The following is a 19,732-nucleotide window of genomic DNA, read 5'->3' on the forward strand; positions in this document are numbered from 1 at the left end:
CCTCTCCGGACTCCAAGGAAATCCAGGCTTCTAAGCCCTGTGGATTCCTAGCTCCTAGCTTCAGGCAGAGGGGTGGCTCGGCCTCAGTCAGCTGCTGAAGCCTGTCCAGTTCACTGTCTCCGCCCACAGGATATCCGTTCACCTCCAAAACTGTATCTCCCACTTGCAGCCCTGCCCGGGCAGCTGAGCCTCCTGGGGTCACCTGGCAGTGTAAGGGGATACACAAAAGTATTGGTTAGGTGTTCTACGGCTGGGCAGACTGTGGGGCAGAGAAAGGTAGGTGGTGAATGATGGGTAGATTCCAAGGCACATGGTGCATCAGTCACCTGGGAGACGAAGAGACAAGGCCCACTGGCCACACAGCAGAGTCTGAATCCATAGCCACCTCCAGGCCCCGGGTACAAGAAGCGTTGGCGGGAGCCAGCAAGGCCAGAAGGCTCAACTGTGTCTTCAGCTGGAAGATCCTTGGTCTCTGCCAGAGGAGGGGCAGCAATCTCAGTGTTCTCCAAGAATAGGAGGGGAGACAGGCGTACCTGGGGAGGTACAGTGTGGGGAGAAAAACCTGTAGCACCTGAGCCCTGATCCATTCTTGCCCTCTCCCCAACCCTGTCACATACCATGGTGAAGAAGCGGTCAGCCTCAGGATCGACAACAATGAGAGAGACACAAGAGCCCTGTGCCCGGATCCTAGACACTGTTTCCTCATGGCCCAGCCCGTCCACGCTTTCCCCGGCCACAGCCACCAGGCGGTCTCCAGCCTTCATCCCAGCCTTGTCAGCTGGTAGTCCTGGATCCACGTCCCACAAGAACTGCCCTGGGACAGAGACATCTTCACTGCTCTCCCCTGACTCACGCCCATGCTCTCCCAGGAACTAACCCTACAGTGCATGGAAAGCTGCCGTTGGGGGCTGTGGGGCATTGCTCTTGGACGCTGAGAAGCACAATTGAATGTTTATGGCCAGCCTAACCCCCAGAGCTGCCACTCACCAAGTCGGCCATCCAGGCCCTTCTCCTCCCGAAGCAGGAACCCAAAGCCTTCAGGTCCTTTCTCTATGTTTAGACACCGGGGCTTGGCGGGCAATGCCCAGCCCTCTGCCAGGGGTGCAGCAAGAGGCATTCCCAGTTGGTGACACTGTTCCTCTACCTCCGGCCCTGCCACCAGCAGAGTCACCCGATCTCCACTCTGCCAAAGCTGTGAGGACAGAGCAAGAATGTAAGCATGGGACATCTGTGTGGCACAGAAAGGCAGGCATTTAGCTCCTCCCGGGAACCCGGAATGAGGGCAAGCCTCATGCAAACTATAGGGAAAAGAAGAGGGTCAGGAGGGAGAGTTCATGTAGGGAGTCACCATAGGAAGCCCTACCCTCCTATTGAGCTGGTTGTATGTGAGCTTCTCCACACTGGCCCCATTCACTTCCAGCAGCCTGGCTCCAGGGGGCACCCCTGCCCTCTCAGCAGCTCCTCCTGCACTGAGCACCAACCAGAAAGGACCTCGACTTCCTAAAGGCAGAAAAAGTAAGTCCCAGCCTGCTGCCTGCCTACAACCGAAGCTAAGCTCTCCAACCCTACCCACCCATAGCAGACCCTAAGCTCACCGTGGGTGACGCTGAAGCCAAAGCCGCCTTCATCTTTTACTACATGGCACAACCGGGGCCTGACCCCCGAGGCTAAGGTAGGACAGAGGAAAGCGTCACTCCCCTGCAGAACACGTGCCACATCATGCACGTGTTGTGCCAAGACCGTCAGCAATACCCGGGGACCGCTGGCCCGGATGTAGCGCACTACCTATAAAAGAGGCCACAGGAGAGAAAGGTTGGCCCTCTGAAATCTCAGGATCCCCCAGAGCGTGCATTTTCACTGTGAAACCCACATCTGTAGTTGCCTTCACCCAATCTTTCTCCCTAGGTACCTCCAAATCATGGGGTCTGAGGAGAGTGAGGCTTGGCCCATGAAGTGCTATGGAATGTTCTTTTGTACCACGAGGAGTCCCAGCCCAGCCTCACCACCGCGTGGTCCTCATGTGCCACAATATTATTGTTCACCGCTAGAATCCGATCTCCTTCCCGGAGACCCTGGCGCTGGGCTGAGGTGCCCGGATCGACCCTGCACACCACATGGTCAGCCTTGCCTAGATGCTGCTGCAAATGGAACCCAAAAGTCTTTTCCTCCTCCTTGCTCAACAGACAGAAGCGAGGCCGGTGCAGGTTCCAGGGATCTGGAGGAGGAGACAGGTAGCAGAAAAAAAAAAAAAAAAAGAAGGAGGGGGCACAGCCCTGGTACAGGGGCATCAAATGACTGGCAGACCCTGCTTTCCTGTGAGAGGGCTGGTCAGCTTCCAGCCAGTGAGAGGGCGGGCTTTATAGCTGAATGAACTCTGCGTGGGCTGGGAGGCTGAAGCAAAGGGATGTCTTCCCCCTCAACTTCTGCTTAGTTACTGATATCAGAGGGAGGCAGTTAGCAGTTACCAAGGAGATAGGAGGCTATGTGGCACCCTAGTGTCTCTAGGGAAAGGAATCAGTTGCCAAGGGTGAGGGGGTTACCAGATTGGTCCTGGTCTTCAGCGAGGGAGAGGACAGGATTGTCAATGCCCAGCTTTGGATTAAACTTAAACTTCCTGTAAGGAGGCAGGAGAGGCAAATAAGAGGTGCTGGGAGCTGGACTTGGGTCCCAGATTCTATTTTAGGTGCTGCTACCAGCTGAAAGTCCTCCCACCTTCAGTTGTTCTTCTCCAGCCCTCAGACTACTTACAGAGTTAACAAGGCCGTGTCCCGAAGATCTGCAGGGACAAAGGAGAATGAGAGGAGAGACACACTCCCCCCCCACCCAGGACTCTCATGATAAAAAAAAAACAAAAAGGTTTAGGAGAAACCCAACCCCTTCCCATTCTGCTTCTCTGTCTTCACACACACACACACACACACACACACACACACACACACGGGTGCTGACTCCCCTGTATTTTCCTCCCCCAGTACTGTGGAACATAAATCTGAGCCTATCAGCAGAAGGTGTGGGCCTGGAAGATAGATCTATAAGCCCACCTCATTCCTATTCCTATAAGGCTCCAAGCCCCAATAGCAAGTGTGTTCTAGAACCAGAGATTCCAAATCTGCCCCCTCTGCCGCCACCCCAAAGTCCCCTTTCAAGGATATCGCCTCACTTCCTACCTGCAGCTGCCTCCATAGTTGGATCACTGACCCAGGACTTAAGAGTAGGGACAAGGTTCATTATAACCAGCTGACCCTCCCACCTGCCCCCTCCCGAGTCACGCCTTCTTGAAGACGCTGCAAGGAAGCATTGGGGTAATGGTTAACAGCAATGGGACTTATTCTCTGCAAAGTGCGATATCGGTTCCTTCTGCCCCCAGGTCTTGCGCCCTACCTTTCTCTTACGACTCTCAGTTGCTCTTATGCACAACAAAAAGCAGGTTACTGTCATCTCGAGCTGGGGGCAGTAGGTATGAAGGGTTAAAGGAATTCGAAGGCCCAGCAAGAGCAACCTCATCCCAGGTTCTCACACCCGGGCCTTCCAGCAACAAAGTTATCTAAAGATACTTGAGCCTCTCCTTTTGCCTATCAGACTGTTCAAACAATGGATCTCAAAGATTGGAATTCCTTCAGGAATCTTAAACTGGGGAAGAGAAAAGATGAAGCCCCGAGGCCAGCCAGAACTTGTCTGCCAAGAAGAAGTTTCATGAAGTTTGGACAATTTGTCAGGCCACCGAGTTGGATGGACTGGAACAATCACTCAGTCCTGACGGCACTGCTCAGCACACTAAAGTCCAGGGGTGCACCCTGAAAGATGAGCTCTTGGGTTGGGATTGTCACCAGACCTATTTATTTGTTCCTTTCCCAGGGTGACCACCTCAAACAAATCTCTTTTCTCTGCTTTCCTAAGCTTTAATTTTGTTCATTTATTTGTGTGTGTGTGTGTTTGCATGCATGTGTGAATGAGAGTGATAGGAGAGAGAGAGAGAGAGAGAGAGAGAGAGAGAGAGAGAGAGAGAGAGAGAGAATGAGAGAGGGGGGGGCAGAAGGGTGCAGTTGCTCCACAGAGGCCATGAGGGTATTGGATCTCCCCACTCACCCCCACCTCCCTACCCTCAACCCATCTCCACCCCTACCCTCCACCCATCCCCACCTACCTCACCCCACCCACCCCTGCCTTCATGTGGTTGCTGGGAATTCAATTACTGTCCTCTGGAAGAGCAAGGCGTATCTGAACCTGCTGAGACATCTCTCCAGCCCTTCTTCTCTGCCTTTTCACTATTCTCTTTTTAGCTTACTGAGCATGTGTGACAGAGCTCAGCTTGATGGGGATGCCAGTGGCCAGGCATTAACACCGAGAACTCCAGCAACACGACGCTACTGCCTGAGTCTGGTGGCCAGGGGCCATCTGCAGTAGAAGGTAAACCAAACTAGCCCTTTCTTGGAAGCACCAGGCAAGGAAGTGGAGACCACAGGGGGTGGAAGACACACAGCTTTTTAATAGCAACAAGGTGGGCACACTTGTCCCTAGTAGCCTTGGAGCCATCGATCCTGTGCATTTGAGGCTGGGAAAGCACCAGTGTGAGGGCACTCTGTGTCCAGAGGTGAGCGTAAGGCAGGATGGAGAGCTGTCCAGAACATCTGCTGGCTGGCAGAACCCCCCAGCATAGCAAACACAATCAGAGGAGGAAGAGGCAAGACTGGCGGTGGCATCACAGCGCAATGTGGCCACTAACATGCCATATCCTTGGTCCTTCTAGGCTAAGGGAGAGGTGACATGTTCCTTATCCAAGTCCAACATCAATTCACCGCATTTGACCTTGGGAACTCTAGGCTGGACTTGTTGGGGGTGGGGGCAGCACAGTTTTACCCATTGCTTTGACCGAAAAATTAAAGGGATCTTTCTGGAAGGAGTTGTACAAGCCAGGAAGCCACAGAGGGAGCCAGTGGTCCCACAGCTCTGTCACAGCAGTCACTGTCTCAGTGTCCAGAACCTCCCAGCTGCTCCAGAAGAGTCTTGACCTCGCCCTCCACTCGCAGAAGCTGAGCCTTGCGCCAGGGATTCAGGGTGGCGCCCCGGCTGTCTTCCAGATCACGGAGCAGCAGCTTGAGATGCCTCTGGACCCGGAGCGGGTCCCAGCTGTTGAGGTTGCGCTGGACTTCACTAAGGATCACTGACCAGTACTCAGACACCGCCGTCCCCTCTGTCAGCGAGGCTACGACCCGGGCACCACCTTCACCAGAGCCCCCCAAATCCCGCAGGACCTGGCGGCCCTCTGAACTCAGCTCATTGAAGTAGAGGCTGGAGAAGAAAGAGATGGGCGGATGTCATTCATCAAGGGTTTTTGAGAAGAAAGGCCCAAGGTGGATAGGCAGAGGGCCAGGAAGCCTTACAATTCCCTACAGGCTAGGGAATGGGAGGGGCCAAGCATGTGTAATAAGATCTGAAAACGAAGCTCAGGTGGTAGAATGCTTAGAATGCACAGAGCCCTGGGTTCACTCCCTAGCATCGCAAAAAGAATCTGCAATAAGCCAGAGGCAGAGGTAGAAGCTGATGGAAACATATGGTGTGACCAGAGACAGCAGTCCTGGGAGAAATGGTGGTAGGGTAAGGACCAGAGGACTTGGGTTAGCTCAGCACTCAGCAAACTAGGCTCAAAAAGGGAATACAGAGAGTAGGTTCATGCCACCCCCAAGGTAGGAAGAACACACTAAAGAGAAGCAACAAGCAGATTGGGACGAGACCAGGAACAGGACTTACTGCAGCAGCTCCAGGGAAGGGTGCTCCCGAGCAGCCTTAGCCAAGGCCAGAGCCACTGTGTCACCAGCACCGTTGTAGGCCACGTTCAGCTCCTGCAGTTGTTTGTTTCGGTCCAGTTGGGCAGCCAGCAGTTCCAGTCCCTCGTCTCCAAGGTCAGTGTGCAGCAGAGACAGGTGTGTCACCGAAGTGTTTCCTGCCAGCCCATCCATCAGTAAGCCCACACCAGCTGCTGTCAGTGGGTTGTTGGAGAGCCTAAGGGCCACAGACAAGGCAAGGTTGGGGGGAGGGCATTGTAGATACTCAAACTGGGTGTTAGGACGTTGGCCAAAGGGGGCACATCTGGGTTGGAGGCCAGTCTGAACACAGAAATGGGGCCCAGGCAAAGGGACAGTGAAATGAAGAGCGGCTCCTGCCCAGAAGGTGGGGGGGGAAGCAAGTTGACTCTTCTCCCTCCCTTCTATTTCTCTAGCATCCTGCCCCCCCCACCCCCACCCCTGCCCCCGCACCCACCCCCAGCTCTTCTGTTCTTATTAGTCGTTTTACACCTTCCTTTACAGCCTCCCCAGCCTTTGGTCCTCCCTCCTATCTGGTCCACCCTCCTCTCTGGTTCCATCTTTCTACTGTCACATTCCCCACCCCCTTTTCATTAAAAAAACAACTACAACAAAACATTTACTTATTCTGTGCATGTGTGCCTGTGGGAATGAAGTGGGGGAGGGGAGGGGAGGGGCTACGGAGGTCAGAGGACACTTATGGGAACCGGTTCTTTCCTTCCAACCAATATGTCAGTCCAGGGGATTAAACTCAGTTTTTCAGGCTTGGCACCAGCCACTTTCACCTTCTCAGCCATCTCACCAGGGGTCCCCCTTGAGCCCCCTTCCTTCTTCCTCATTCATCTCTCCTGGTTCTCATTAGAAACAGGGCCCCCCAGGCATCCTAGGAAATCAGCCAACACCTTGGGAGCAACTAGAGAGTACCCAGCATTATGATGAGCCTGCAGGGATAAGGGATTCTGTTGCCAGGCAACTGGCCCAGGAATTACTGCAGCCTTCCTGTCCCCCCCCCCGCCCCCCGCTGATATTATCCAGGAGAAAGGCTTTCTTAGCACCCACTCTGGGTGTCTTCCTTGTTCCTTTATATTTATTTCCATTTGTTTGTTTGTTTGTTTGTTTGTTTGTTTGTTTATTTGTTTGAGACAAGTTTCTCATGTAGTCCTGGCTATCCTGAAACTTGCTCTATAGACCAGGGTGGCTTTGAACTCAGAGATCTGCTTCTCTGTGCCTTCCTAGTACTCAGATTAAGGTTGTGTGCCACCACCTTGCTCCTTTCAGATTCTTGTGATGGACCTGGGCAGGGAGCCAGCCAGGGCCCAGATACTCTCTTTACTGGAGCCAGGGCAGCCTCTGTTCTCACCACATCTGAGGCCATCGGAGCCCGAGCCTCCCACCAGGCCCCTGCTACAGGACACTCACCTAAGAGTGGTGATCTGGCATTGATCGTGTAAGAGTAGGTCTCGGAGGTCTCTGCAGGCCTCAGGGCCCAGATTGTTGAGTTGCAACCTGGAGCAGAAGGTGGCCGGAGAGGGGAGGCAAGAGACCAAGCAAGCAGGTCAGCATGGGGTCTTCCAATGGAGCGTGCCTCCTCCTTACCAGCCTGCTGCCTACTACCCACACATTCCTTGCCCCCTGTTGCTCAAGTGGCCTCTGCCCAGGAACTTCTCCATCCTGCCCTGCTGTGCTCTGCTATGTTTGTGGAGGTTTGTGGTTGTACTGCAGGAAGAAGGGAGAGCCTTTGAGAGAGGGAGCCTGGTTTAGGATCAGGTAGGGAAGAGATCTCCACTTACAGAGCCTTAACTAGACTTGGAGGGCTTTGGTTCCCAATACAGTGGATTGTTGTAAAGCGGGGGCCTCTCCAGGTGCCTTCAGGGCCTTCCTGCACACAGCTGTCTCCTTCTCTGCTCTTCTGCCATGTTGCAATCCAGCCTCAGAGAGCTTTACCAGAAGACGAACCCACGCATAGCCTTTTAGCTTCCAAAACTGTAAGCTCTTTCTCCTTCCTTTTTCTTGAGTCAAGGCCTTAATATAGCCCAGGCTGGCCTGGAATTCACTATGTAGCCCATGCTGGACTCAAACTCACAGCACCACTTCAGCCTGTTTTTTGAATGTTGGGATTACAGGTGTGTGTTGTCTGGCAGACCTCTTTTCTTTAGAACGCAGCTAGCCTTTGATTTTGTTACAGCAACAGAAAGCCACCTCATGTATGACCCCTGGCCCTTCTTCACTCCTTTGGCCTCCCTAGTATGTTCTCTCTCCTGCTGCCCCTCCCACCCTCTCCTCCCTTCACACCGGTGCACAAGGACTAGTCCTCACCCCAGTTTCCGGGCACGCAGGAGGACAGGCATGAGAGTGTGCAGCCCAGCCGGATCCAGCTGGCAGGAGGCCAAGTTCACCTCATCCAGGGGGTGCCTTCCACTTCCCAGTACAGAGGCTACCACTGTGCACTTGAGGGGTGTCATGCGCACCCCTGCTAAATTGAGCTGACGTAGGGAGCCCAGCACCTCAGCTGAGAAGCGCTGGTTCTGGAACTCATAGTGGAAGAAGAGATGGTCAAGAAGCTCCGAGGGGGGCAGCACCTGCCGACCCAGCTTCCCCAGCTTCTTCTTGATGGCCTGGGCATTCTCCAAGGCATCCAGGTTCTTGATGGGACAGCCAAGCTGAGCCAGCACTGCCCGGTTGTGGGCAGAGAGAAGTCCGCCCATGAACATGGGGAAGAGCTCAAAGACTTCATCCTCAGAGGGTTCATCTGGGTGGCGCCGGGGGCCCTCCACACCCAGGATGCTGGCACCCATTTGATCCAGAACATCGTCATTGTAGTAGTCTTCCTCTCGGAACATCTCCAGCACCATGGCCTGGGCCACTGCCTCCCGGCTCTTACTCACCATGCGCCCAAACACTCGCGGAACTACCTGGAAAAGAAGCATGAGAGGGGGTGTAGCTCCCGGAACTACGGGGGGGGGGGGAGAGAAGCATGGGATGGGGTGTGGCCTTCCAAACGTCAATCAAGCCTCCAAGGTTCAGTTCAAGAGTGATACACAGACTGTTCTAACCTTGGGGTCTCCCCCTGAACTCACAATATCATTTGCAGATCGGACGGGCTACTACGCCTTGCTGGGACACCCTCCATGGCTTCCTGCTGCCCGTAAGGCAAACTCCAAACATTTAGCCTGGAATACTTGTCTCATGCATCCAGATGTTAGGGATCTCTTCCTTTTGCCCAAGTACCAATTCATTTCCCAATCCAGGAGGTGGAGAGAAGAATAAATACATACAGTTGTCCCTCCACACACAGTTGGTTCTGGTTCCCTCAGGGATATCACATACGCCTGGATGCTCAAGTCCTTTACGTAAAATGAATCAGTATTTGTGCATATAACTTATGCACGACCTATTGTATATTAAATAAGCTCTGGACTACTTGAAATGCTTGATACAATGTAAATGCTAAGAATAGAATGGTTATGTGGTAGCTATTTGTGCTAGATAAACAGCACTGTATTGTGTTGAAAAGGACCTGTGTATGTTTAACACAGGTACCTTTTGTGGGGGCAGTGCTGAGGATTGAGCCCAAGGGTTCACGGGTGCTAAGCACATGCTCAGTCACGGAACTACAGCCCACTCCGTTTACATTTGCTTTGGTTTTAGTTATTTTTATTTTTACTATTAGGTGCATGAGTACGGTACCTGCAGGTATGTATGTGCACCATGTGTGTGTGTGGTGCCCGTGGAGGTCAGAAGAGGACATTGGCTCCTCTGGGACTAGAATTATGGATGGTTGTGAGCCACCACATGGACACTGGGGAAAGAGCCCAGGTCCTCTGCAAGAGCAAGTGCGCTCAACCACTGAGCTGCCCAGCTCCCTAGCTCTTTGCATTTCTTTTAAAGATTTTTTTTAATTATATGTTTGTGTGTAGGTATTTGCATATGAGTACAGGTGCCCAAAGAGGCCAGAGGAAGTTGGGCCTCACCAAGACTGGAGGGACAGGTGGTTGTGAGCCACTTAACATGGGTGCTGAACTCAGGTCCTCTGCAGAGGCAAAAGAATTACTTAACTCCTGAACCATCTCTCTAGTTCTCTGAAATCTTTTTTCAAATCTTTTCCTCTATTGAGTTTTTGTTTTCTTTTTCTTTCTTTCTTTTTTTTTAATAGGCTCTTGCCAAGAAAGAGTGGTGAATGCCTTTAATCCCAGCACTTGGGAGGCAGAGGTAGGCAGATCTTTGAGTTCGAGGCCAACCTGGTCTAGAGAATAAGTTCCAGGACAGTTAGGACTACACAGAAGAAAGAAAGAAAAAAAAAAAAGACAAGCTCTTACTGCTGGAGTCCACACTAGCCTTGACTTCAAAGTCCCCCTGGTTTAGCCTTCAGAGTACAGGGATTACAGGAAGTTGACACTAGGCCCTGACGGTCAAACATTTTCTTGTTCCTGTTCCGGTTCTCCTCCTCCTCCTCCACCACCACCTCCTCCTCCTCCTCCACCACCACCTCCTCTTCCTCCTCTTCCTCCTTTTCCTTCTCCTGTCCTCTCTAGGGAGGAGATCTCGTGTCCCAGGCATGACCTGGAATCATTATGTAGCTAAAGATGTCTGTGAGTTCCTGATCCTCCTGCCTCCACCTCCCAAGTGCTGGGAGTACACACACACCACCACCACATCTGGTTTCTATAGTTGCAGTCTGCTATAGGATGGAAGCACAGAGATGGAACAGCAGGTGTAAGGGCTGACTCTCCGGCATGCAGCTGGAGTCCAGGCCCCATGTTATAAATATATCAATACTTCCAACATCCTCCTCATCAGAGCGACGGTGGTGATGATGTGGCTCCTGCCGCTTCGCAGTCCCCTGCAGTCCCCCCTGCCGACCTCATCTTCGTCCTAAAGCTTCACCCTGCTCCTTGTGCTCCCTTCCTCCTAACTTTTCTTGCCCTCCTCACCGTGTTGAGGTTCTCCCTCTTTCAGTGCCTCCACATGTCTAGAATGTCTGCCACCCCAGTTGTCCTCTTGGCTAATCTTATGAAAACTAAGTTTAAACGCTCTTCCAGAAGGTTTTCCTGACCACTCGAACCAGGGCCGTCTATTTCTCTTAGAATATCGGAACTTCTCTCACAGGCATTCATTTTTCACTGCGTGGGCCTGTCGACTTTTGGGTTTGGTCTGTGAAATCAGAAAAGTCAGGAACCTACAGAGTCATTGCTTAATTTCCCCACAGACCTAACACGTTGCTCAACACACAGCAGGGCCTGAAATATTGAACAAAGCCATGAGTTACATCTGCAGAGGTTTGCCATGTCTCTGCCCATCCTCACAAAGAAACCACGGTGTCTGACGGCACCTCCTCCCATCTCCGTTATTGTTCAGCTTTCAAATGTGAGGCTCCTGTCTCGGATGTGATAGTACTCAGCATTGGTCTGGGGACAAAACCAGAAACTGTCACCTTGTGAAGATGAGTGACTAGGACCAACATGAAGGCAGCTAAGGGTGTAGCTCAGTGGCAAAGCATTGGCCTGGCATGTGTAGGCCCTGGGGCCCAACTCCCAGCTCAGAAAGAAGAGCTATACAGAGAAACCAGTGTTAACCAGTGTTCTGCCTTCTCAAGACCAGTTCCTGACACCAAGGTTAACCAAGGAAGGAAACAGCTTGACAGAATCACAAACCCTGAGCTCAAATCCTAGCTGCTCTCGCTATCAGTGTGATATCAGACAAGTTTATGTACCTAAGTTTTCTCTACTCTCTATATGTGTATGCATGTTTGCAGGTACTGGGGGGGGGGGGAGATGCATGTGCACATGTGTGCCAGAGATTGATCACAGGAATCGTCCTCAATCACTCTTTTATCATATTCTTTGGGGTCAGGGTCCCTGAATCGGATAAAGAGCTCGCTATCCAGCTGTTCTAGGATCCTGTGTTCCAGCCTTCCAGGGGGGAAACTATGAGTTTCCCTGGGTTCTGGAGATCCCAACTGAAATCCTCGTGCTTGTGCCGCAAGCATTTCAGCCATTGAACCATCTCTCCAGCCCCATTTCTTTAAGGTAAAAAGGGATCTCCAGACTGCCAGGGCTGATTTGCAAACAGCGGACAGACAAAGCAGAAGCATCTAAAGCGTCTGGCAGACGTCAGCAGAGACCGGCAGCCCCCATCCCTTAGGACCATCCCGTATCCGCCCAGCTCACAGCATCGCCCTCAGGCCTGCCGGCTGGTTTCTGAAGTGGACCTGCACCCAGGATGGACCATCCTAAATCAATTACCTATGTCATTCATCCTCCCTGTACAGATGAATAAATGTTATCTGCTTTATAACCCTGACTCCGGTGATTGAGTTAGGCTGAGTCATTGCTCCTGGGCCCTGACCGCCTCTGAAGGAGCAGGCACAAGTGAGTTTCTGGGCGTGTAGCTCAGTGGTAGCACAGTTGCCTATCATGTGTAAAGCCCTGGGCTCCATCTCCAACACCACAAAAAGGGGTGGTGGGGGTGGGGTTTCTGGGCCTGCGAACGAGACTGTATTGACCTCCTGTGCCTCCCAGTAGCAAAAGTTGGGAAGAATGAAAGAAAAAAAAATCCTTGTTAGGAATCTTTGTGAGATTGTTTCAAAAGTCCTTGTTACCCCAATTCCCTTCTTAGCCCCCAAGCCTTCCTGTGGCTTCTTTCTCCTCATTCCTTAGGCCTCAATCCCACTAAAAGCCAAATTCCCAGAAGATTTCCATCTATGCAAGAGGCAGCCTCCACCCACTGGGAGAAGAACAAGGAGTGCATACAGACGCATGGGATCTTGGGAGGAATAGCAAGGGGCATGTGTGTGTGTGTGTGTGTGTGTGTGTGTGTGTGTGTGTGTGTGTGTTCAGTGATATTGGGTGTGTGTGTGTTGGGTAGTGTTGAGTAGTATTAGGTGTGTGTGTGTTTGGGAGATGTGCGTGCCTTCTGATGTGTGTGTATGGGGCAGGGGAGGTGTTGAGGGCAGGAATCATTACCTTGAGCAAGTTGAAGAGCAGAGGCAGAATCCGCAGGGGCAACAGCTTGGCCACAATGCCCAATACCAGGCTGACATCTTCCCCAACACGGCCCACAAACTCAACCACTTCTTTGCCCACCCGCTGCAGGGCCGTCTTGCGCAAACCAAGCACGATGTAGAGGGCAGCCAGATACTCCTGCATGGCGGGCACGGTGAACACAAAGGTACCCAGGTGCCCTGGTTCCACACATGGGGCCAGGAAAAACCTCAGGGCATCCCGGCGGAAGATCTGGAGCAGTTGAAACTCTTCCTCTGTCTTGATGCCAGCTTCCAGGCAGCCACGGACATCCTCTTCAGAGAAGTAGGTCTTTCGGGATGACACGCCCTCATAGGCCAGCTTGCCCATAGTCCGGGCTGCATAGGACATCAGGGATAGATTGGACGTGTGGGTGCTGTCCAGTGTTTCCCCACTGAAGTTCAGACGTAGAAAGCTGGTATAGATGCTTGTGAGGGTCTGACCAGCAGGTGTGGGAGCATGCAGGAAGTGCAAAGTAGCACAGACAAGCCAGCAATAGGAAGGCAGAAAGCAGGCTGCGGCAATCTGGTGGTGCCCCTCCAGGTTCCGGGAGAGCATTTGAATCAGGTTGTCTCGCTGAGCTGGTGTGACTGAGACACCGGCACCCCCAGCACCGTACCCACAGTCAGGCTGGTTAAGGCGGAGCTGGAAGTAGAGCTTCTGCAGGTTGGTATCAGAGAAGCCACAGATCTCACCATAGCGGCCCACGTACTTGCTAGGGATGCGGCCAATGGTGGAGGGTCGGGTGGTTACCAGAATGCTGGCCTGGGAAGGAGATGGTTAAAGGTTAAGAAAGAAATATCTGTGTCTCAAGAAACCTGACTGTCTCAAGCCCCTAAAGATGGAGGGTCCAAGGATGAAGAGGATCATAGTTATGGACATTATTACTAACAATGCTGGGCATGGTGGCATACACCTTTAATCCCAGCACTTGAGAAGCAGAGTCAGGTAGATCTCTGTGATGTAGCCCTGGCTGTCCTGGAACTCACTCTGTAGACCAGGCTGGCCTGGAACTCAGAAATTCTCCTGCCTCTGCCTCCCAAGTGCTGTGATTAAAGGCATGCACCACCATGCCCGGCCTGTCCAAAAAATTTATATCAATGACTGGTTATCTACTATGGCCCAGGGCACTGAGCTAAGCACTTTATATGTGGTATGTCACTTAACCTGTGTAGAATAAGAATAGAAAAACACACAAGTTTGGAGAGGAGAGAAGGGCCAAGATGAACAAACCCAGGCACTGTTGTCCTACACAACGACCATGTAGGGCAAGAATGTAAAATTCCTCATTGGACAGGTTAAGGAACAGCAGTGACAGGACATAGCAAGGGGCGACCCACCTCGGGAAGCATGTATTTGCGCAGCAGGTTGACCATGATGGCAGCTGGTGGCCCGGGTTCCTCCGGGTCACTGCAAAGCCCTGTGCCTGCCAGCCGGAAGTCAAGGTTGAGGCGCTCCAAGCCATGGAGCACAAAGAGCAGGCGGGATCCCGCAGCAGTCATCAGAGGCAACACCTCCTTCAGGGGTGTGTAACGCTGGGTCACAAGTTGGCACAGGGAAGCTGGGGTGGAGCCCAGGGATGACAAGTCCTCACAGGAGAAGGGGATGAGAAGCTCAAAGGCAGGCAGTCTCCCGTAACACCAGTCTAAGACCATCTTGCGTACCAACGTGCTCTTGCCAGTACCCACGGTCCCATACAACACCACGGTCTGCACGCGTCGCCCACAAGCATCCGGGTCAAAGAGCTGAGACAAGGCCAGTGGGGGGAGGCCTGCCTGGGTTTGCTGATGCCCCGTGGCCAGCTCCGTGGACGGGCGAAGCAGCTCATCTGGGGTGCTCTCTCGGATCACGGGGTCAACATGAACTGTGTCTAGAGCAAAGGTTGGTCCAAACTGGCGCTCCTCTCTGGGCAGTCGGCTAAACCATTCGATGAGGTTCCGGCGATGCCTTTGGATAGCTTCTGGATGAGAAAGCAAAGGACATTGGTCAAGGTAAAGGACTAGAGGTGCCGGCTCTTCGGGCTAGCCCGGGGTGGCTATAGGTCAAAGTAGGGAGTCAACACAGAGAACTCTGAGATGCAAGGACCCGTTGAGGTGTAACCACATAGAACTAACTCCATTAGCCAGTAGGTTACTCAGAAAGTTTAGAGCCCTATGACAGAAAATATGGAGTCTTTGAACAAATTATGCTGAACCTGGGATGACTGGCTTCCTGACACCTGGCTACTGGACCCAAAGTTGTCTCAAAGTAGGGAGAGAATGTCTCTGACAGTGCTTTGTATATGGTCCTTGTGCACAGTGTGATTGATGCTCAGATGACAGGAGGGAGGGGAATTGGGAGTAGATGATGGTGGTAGATCCTCTGTGCCCGTCCTCATCCTCCTAGGCACTTCTTCCTTCCACACCCCTCTTTTACCTGTAGCAGAGATGCTCCTGAACAGCTGCCCATGCCTCCCTGGTGGGGGAGCACTGTCTGCCGAGTTTCCATGATGACGGATAAAGGCCCTGAGAGCAAAGACAAGGGATGGTCTGAGGTTTAGAACTGGGGTTAACCCTGGCATGGGCTCAGTCCAGTCCAGTCTGCACTTTCTAAGATGAAGCCTGGACTCTTGCTCTTCCCAAGGACTGAGACCTGGCCTCTCCAACCCTAATTGCTGCTGCCTGCTTGAGACTCAGACAGACCTCTGCCAGATCGATCCCATTCCCCATTATTATGTACCTACATGCTCTAAGCTAACTTCCTCTAGATCCTTGGGAGTTGCCCTGTACCCTTCCCACCCCAAGAAACCCAACCCTCTCTCCCAGGAGACCCTGACCACTCCCATCTCCTAAGCTATGTCTAGCTGTGTCCTGAGGCATGACACTCCCAGGTCTCACCTAGGGAGCCTCAGGGGATGCACCCCTTTAAAGGGCCAGCTCCATTGGATCAAGAAGGAGATATGCTCATCTGCAGAGAGAAAAGAGAGGCAGCATCTGCAGGCCCATCCACACACACCCCTCCGGTGCTCACCCCGACATTGACATCAACCCCCCCCCTCTTATTTGCTCTTATGGTAGCATGTGCTATTCCTAAATAGCAATTATTACATAATCTTCTCTTTAGCCATATGATTATTTGATTATCATCCATTTCCCTCTCCATGAGAGTAGGACTCACATCTGGCTCTGTCACAATTATATACCAAGAACCTAACCCACGGTCTGGTGCAGAGCCAACATGCAGCTAATGTCTTGGATTAAAAAAAAATGAGATTGAAACAGCTAAAAGAGGGCCAGCTCTGCTCCCCTTGTCTAAGATGGGGGAGGGGGAAGAGGTGACATGCCAGAGGACCCCAGCTATATTACTACACAGCTGGAAATGGTGCACCTGCTGTGTCTGGATCCCCGCTGTTTTGGAAGCATCCGGACCCAGATGCAGAAAGGGGCGGGGTCAAAGCAGAAAACTCCACTTCCTGCTTACCTGGTAGCTGGGGTGTTCTTCCCAGGCCAGAGCCCCAAGAGGTCCTGGGCAAATGGTAGCCCCACCTCATCCTAGGAAAACTGGAGCCTGGAACACTTAGAGCCACTTTCTTTCCTGTTGCCCTGCAAAAAGAAAAGTGTGAGTGGGATTGGCAAATGGTTCAAGGGGTAAATACTCCTGCTACCAAGCCTGAGGACCCACATTCAATCCCAGGAACCTACAGGGTAGAACTGTTCCCCAAAGTTGCCCTTTGACCTTTGCACACAGCCAAACTGCACCCACCATAAACAAATAAATAAACATATAAAAGAAAAACGTAAGAACAATAACGTAAATTTAAAAAAAAAAACAGTACTGTGAATGTATGGCCATCAAACCTCCCCCATCACACACACACATTCATACACACATGTGCATACACACACACACACACACACACATACACATGGCACATGCAGCACACATATACACAGAGACAGGCACATGCACTGACAGACACACACACATACACATGGCACACTCACACATACAAATATACACACATACAAACACATACATCTCTCTCTCTCTCTTTCTCTCTCTCTCACACACACACACACACACACCTCTCTCTCCCTCCCTCTCTTGTTTTCTCTCGAACCCTTACCCCTAGTATCTAAGAAGGGGCCATCTCCAAGAGAGGCTCAGCCCTTCCTCATATGTATAAAAGAAGACTTTGAAGCCCTGCCCCGGCTTCTAGCTCTCCTCAGCAAGGATAATCCTAACCTGAGTGATTCTGTTTTATCTCCTACCAGCTCCTGCCTGGCACTGGAGTTTCACAGCTGCCTCTGCCCCGAGTTCCAGCCCAATCATCTGCTTTTAGGTTTTATTTTTGCTTGACTGCTAGCAAGCTCAGATAGGAGCCCTGTGCTCACTCGCAGGCCTTTTCTGAGCCTGGCTTTTTTCCCCCACTCATCCTTATTCATTTCTTTCTGCTTTTGTGCCACAGCTGAGTTTTAATGGTTGTATCACTTTATCATCTCTCTGACTTTTATGTAAGCTGCCTGTAAGGCTGGCATAAATAATAAATGGATGTGTGAATGAACTTCCTGCTTGACACAAGGATGTGCCGCCTCTGCCTCACACTTCAGCCATGCCAACCTGGCCTTGTCAGCCCCCCTCCTCTGTTTACTTTGTGGCAGAGCTCCCCCAAGCACTGGATTCACACACTCTTCCCTTGCTCCTTATTCGAAGCCTTCCCCCACAGGCAGCGGTGGCAGTCTTACAGATCTCTCCCTACTGCTTTTTGCCAGCCTCTTCATTTCATCATTTCAGAGAGATCCTTCCAGACCTTACAAAACCCCACTTCCTCGAGTCCTCTGTGCCTCCACTGTTGACCTATTCCACTCCCTCATCCCCTGCAGAAATCAGCTCCCTAAACTCCTAAGCTACTTGACAGCTACGAAACCCAGGCCCACACAAGCTATTTTTCCAGGTTTGCCCCCAGCCCACACCTCATCCTCCAGGACTTCTATTGGATTCATGCTCTCACCTTCCTAACTCAGTCCCTATACTTTGATTAGCATCTCCTTTATCAGAATCCCAGACACTCTTTGAAGATACTGCTCAAGGTACTCTTTTCCAAGGAGTCTATTCTGCCCCACCCCACCCCTCAGCTAGCTCCTTGACAAGCGTGTGCGGCTAGGCCTGCATGGCTTCCCTCACTGACGCTAGGGCAGAAGGGAAGCAAACTTGGGAAGAGGCTGCATTGAGCACAACTAGCCAGAGCAGGAGCTGGCTGAGGTCTTGAGTGGGCTGGAAACAGGAGACCTGGGGACTAGAGAAAGGTCCTGAAAACCTGGCAAATCCCAGGATTGACATCAATCAGCCCCAGGTCCACTGAGTCAAGACGTGCAGGGTCTAGGATAATTCTCTAATCGAGCAGTTGTCATGGCACTAATCAAAAGAAAGAATGCAACAAGAAGTTGCAGAGCTCCTCCACCAAACTGGGTCCCAAATAGCTTTCCCACTTCCACTTGGCTTGGGGGCGCGGGGGTGTGTGTGTGTGTGTTTTGTGGGGGGGTGGGGGGGGGGGGGGGGGGGGGCAAAGTGAAGCTGCCAGTAGGCCTGTATTCAGCGCCCAAGCTCAGGCAGAACCCCCAGTGCCACTTGCCCGCTCCCGCGACCCAGCTGCCCGGCTCTTGCTTCCGGGGCCCAGCGCAGCTGTCCAGCCGGGGGCCGGAGGAGCGATCGACCCAGTTAGGCCTTTACCCAGGTTGCCTAGGCCCTGGTGCCCGTCGCCGTGGCCCGGAGGGAAGGAGGCCGGCGTCTCCCGCTGGCTCCCAGCTTCCCCGGCTCGCTCGGCACGGCGCGTCTAGGCCGCCTCCGCCCGCCAGCCAGCGCGCAGCCCGGCCCACTCTGGCACCCCTCCCGGCCTGGACACTGGAGCTCACTGAGCAAAGACCCGCAGAAGTGGGGTCGGGGTGCTGGCGTGGGGCGGAGACTCGGCCCCACCCGGTCCTCCCAGGGCCCAGGTTCCCGTACTGCCCCCTGCAGGTTCCCAAGCGTCAGGCCCAGCCGATGACCTCATCCACCTCCAAGTCTGGACTTGATGAAGCCCATTTTACAGATGAAGACACGGAAGTGTGGAAGAGTAAATGACTCGGGCGCAGGTCGTCCCTGTTGGAATTAGATGAGTCAGAACAAAAGCTCCGGTCTAGGCCTTCCTTACACTTAGATACTCATCCCCAGAGCATCCTGACCTCCCTTCCTGCTCACAAACGTAGCTTACCTCCAGGCAGAAGACAGCCCTTCTTGGATCCTCCCCTTCTGTGTCATTCAGTCCCAAGACTCTAGAGGGGGGCCTCTGACCATTCTGGCCAGGAAGGAAGAATGGGTACCGATAGATACTTCCTTCTCCAACCTGTTCTTCCTGTCTGACATCCCGTCATGGTTTTAGCCTTGGGACTTCCGTGTTCTAAAAACCCCAACCCTCATCCCTTCCATTCAAGGAACACCCAAGGTTCTCGTAACCGAGCCGACAGTAACCTTCAACCAAGGAACGCCTCCACATGCAAACACTGGTGTGCAATGTGCAGAGAACAGACATGAAATAGAGAACTCAGAGAGAGAGAGGCTCCTCAGGGCCGGCTGGGAAGAGGCTTTTGTGGTCTACCCTCCGGAGGAACAGAAGGCCAATGGTGATAATTTTATCTAGGTGATTGTCCGTTTATTCCATGTGTGGTGTTAGGCCAGTACTGAACATTTACCCTGGGCTGCCAAGCAGAGCAAGCCATGCAGGGACCCACCATACTTGACAATGAATTTCTTCAGAAGCTGAGGCAAACTATTAGGAAAATTACTACCTGCCTCTAGCAGAGACCCTGACAGTTGAACTGGCTGTTAAAAAGTCAGAAGGAAAAAAGTCACTGGGCAGCATGGAAAAGGGCATATTTGCATTTTAAGAGATGTTCT

At 52.4% G+C, this 19,732-nt stretch overlaps 2 protein-coding genes across 2 annotated transcripts; both read right to left on the minus strand.

The window, feature by feature from the left end:
- Position 1: 1 nt before the first annotated feature.
- Pdzd3 (PDZ domain containing 3) lies at positions 2–3,218 on the minus strand (the record flags this gene model as incomplete). Its single annotated transcript, XM_021173182.2, has 10 exons — positions 3,168–3,218; positions 2,749–2,776; positions 2,541–2,614; positions 2,004–2,215; positions 1,596–1,785; positions 1,364–1,500; positions 988–1,192; positions 618–814; positions 327–533; positions 2–202 (listed from the first exon to the last, which is right to left on the minus strand). Coding segments are annotated over exons 1-10 (1,467 nt in total), but the record flags the coding sequence as incomplete, so codon positions are not given.
- A 1,244-nt stretch (positions 3,219–4,462) lies between these two features.
- On the minus strand, positions 4,463–18,759 carry Nlrx1 (NLR family member X1). Its single transcript, XM_021171651.2, has 10 exons — positions 18,530–18,759; positions 16,280–16,401; positions 15,697–15,766; positions 15,236–15,324; positions 14,161–14,780; positions 12,764–13,585; positions 8,118–8,713; positions 7,221–7,307; positions 5,749–6,000; positions 4,463–5,289 (listed from the first exon to the last, which is right to left on the minus strand). Exons 2-10 carry the CDS (start codon positions 16,347–16,349, stop codon positions 4,968–4,970), a joined length of 2,928 nt encoding a protein of 975 aa, XP_021027310.1. The 5' UTR covers positions 16,350–16,401; positions 18,530–18,759; the 3' UTR covers positions 4,463–4,967.
- Positions 18,760–19,732: the final 973 nt, after the last annotated feature.

This window comes from Mus caroli, chromosome 9, assembly GCF_900094665.2.
Source record: "Mus caroli chromosome 9, CAROLI_EIJ_v1.1, whole genome shotgun sequence".
Lineage (NCBI taxonomy): Eukaryota > Metazoa > Chordata > Mammalia > Rodentia > Muridae > Mus > Mus caroli.

Excerpts from the sequence above, each read along its gene's own strand:
- Nlrx1 (XM_021171651.2), bottom strand. The coding sequence starts at position 16,349 with ATGAGGTGGGGCTACCATTTGCCCAGGACCTCTTGGGGCTCTGGCCTG. Across the intron at positions 15,767-16,279 it reads AAGAACACCCCAGCTACCAG|ATGAGCATATCTCCTTCTTG; the intron begins GTAAGCAGGAAG and ends TTCTCTCTGCAG. Across the intron at positions 6,001-7,220 it reads TGCCAGATCACCACTCTTAG|GCTCTCCAACAACCCACTGA; the intron begins GTGAGTGTCCTG and ends TGTGGCCCTTAG.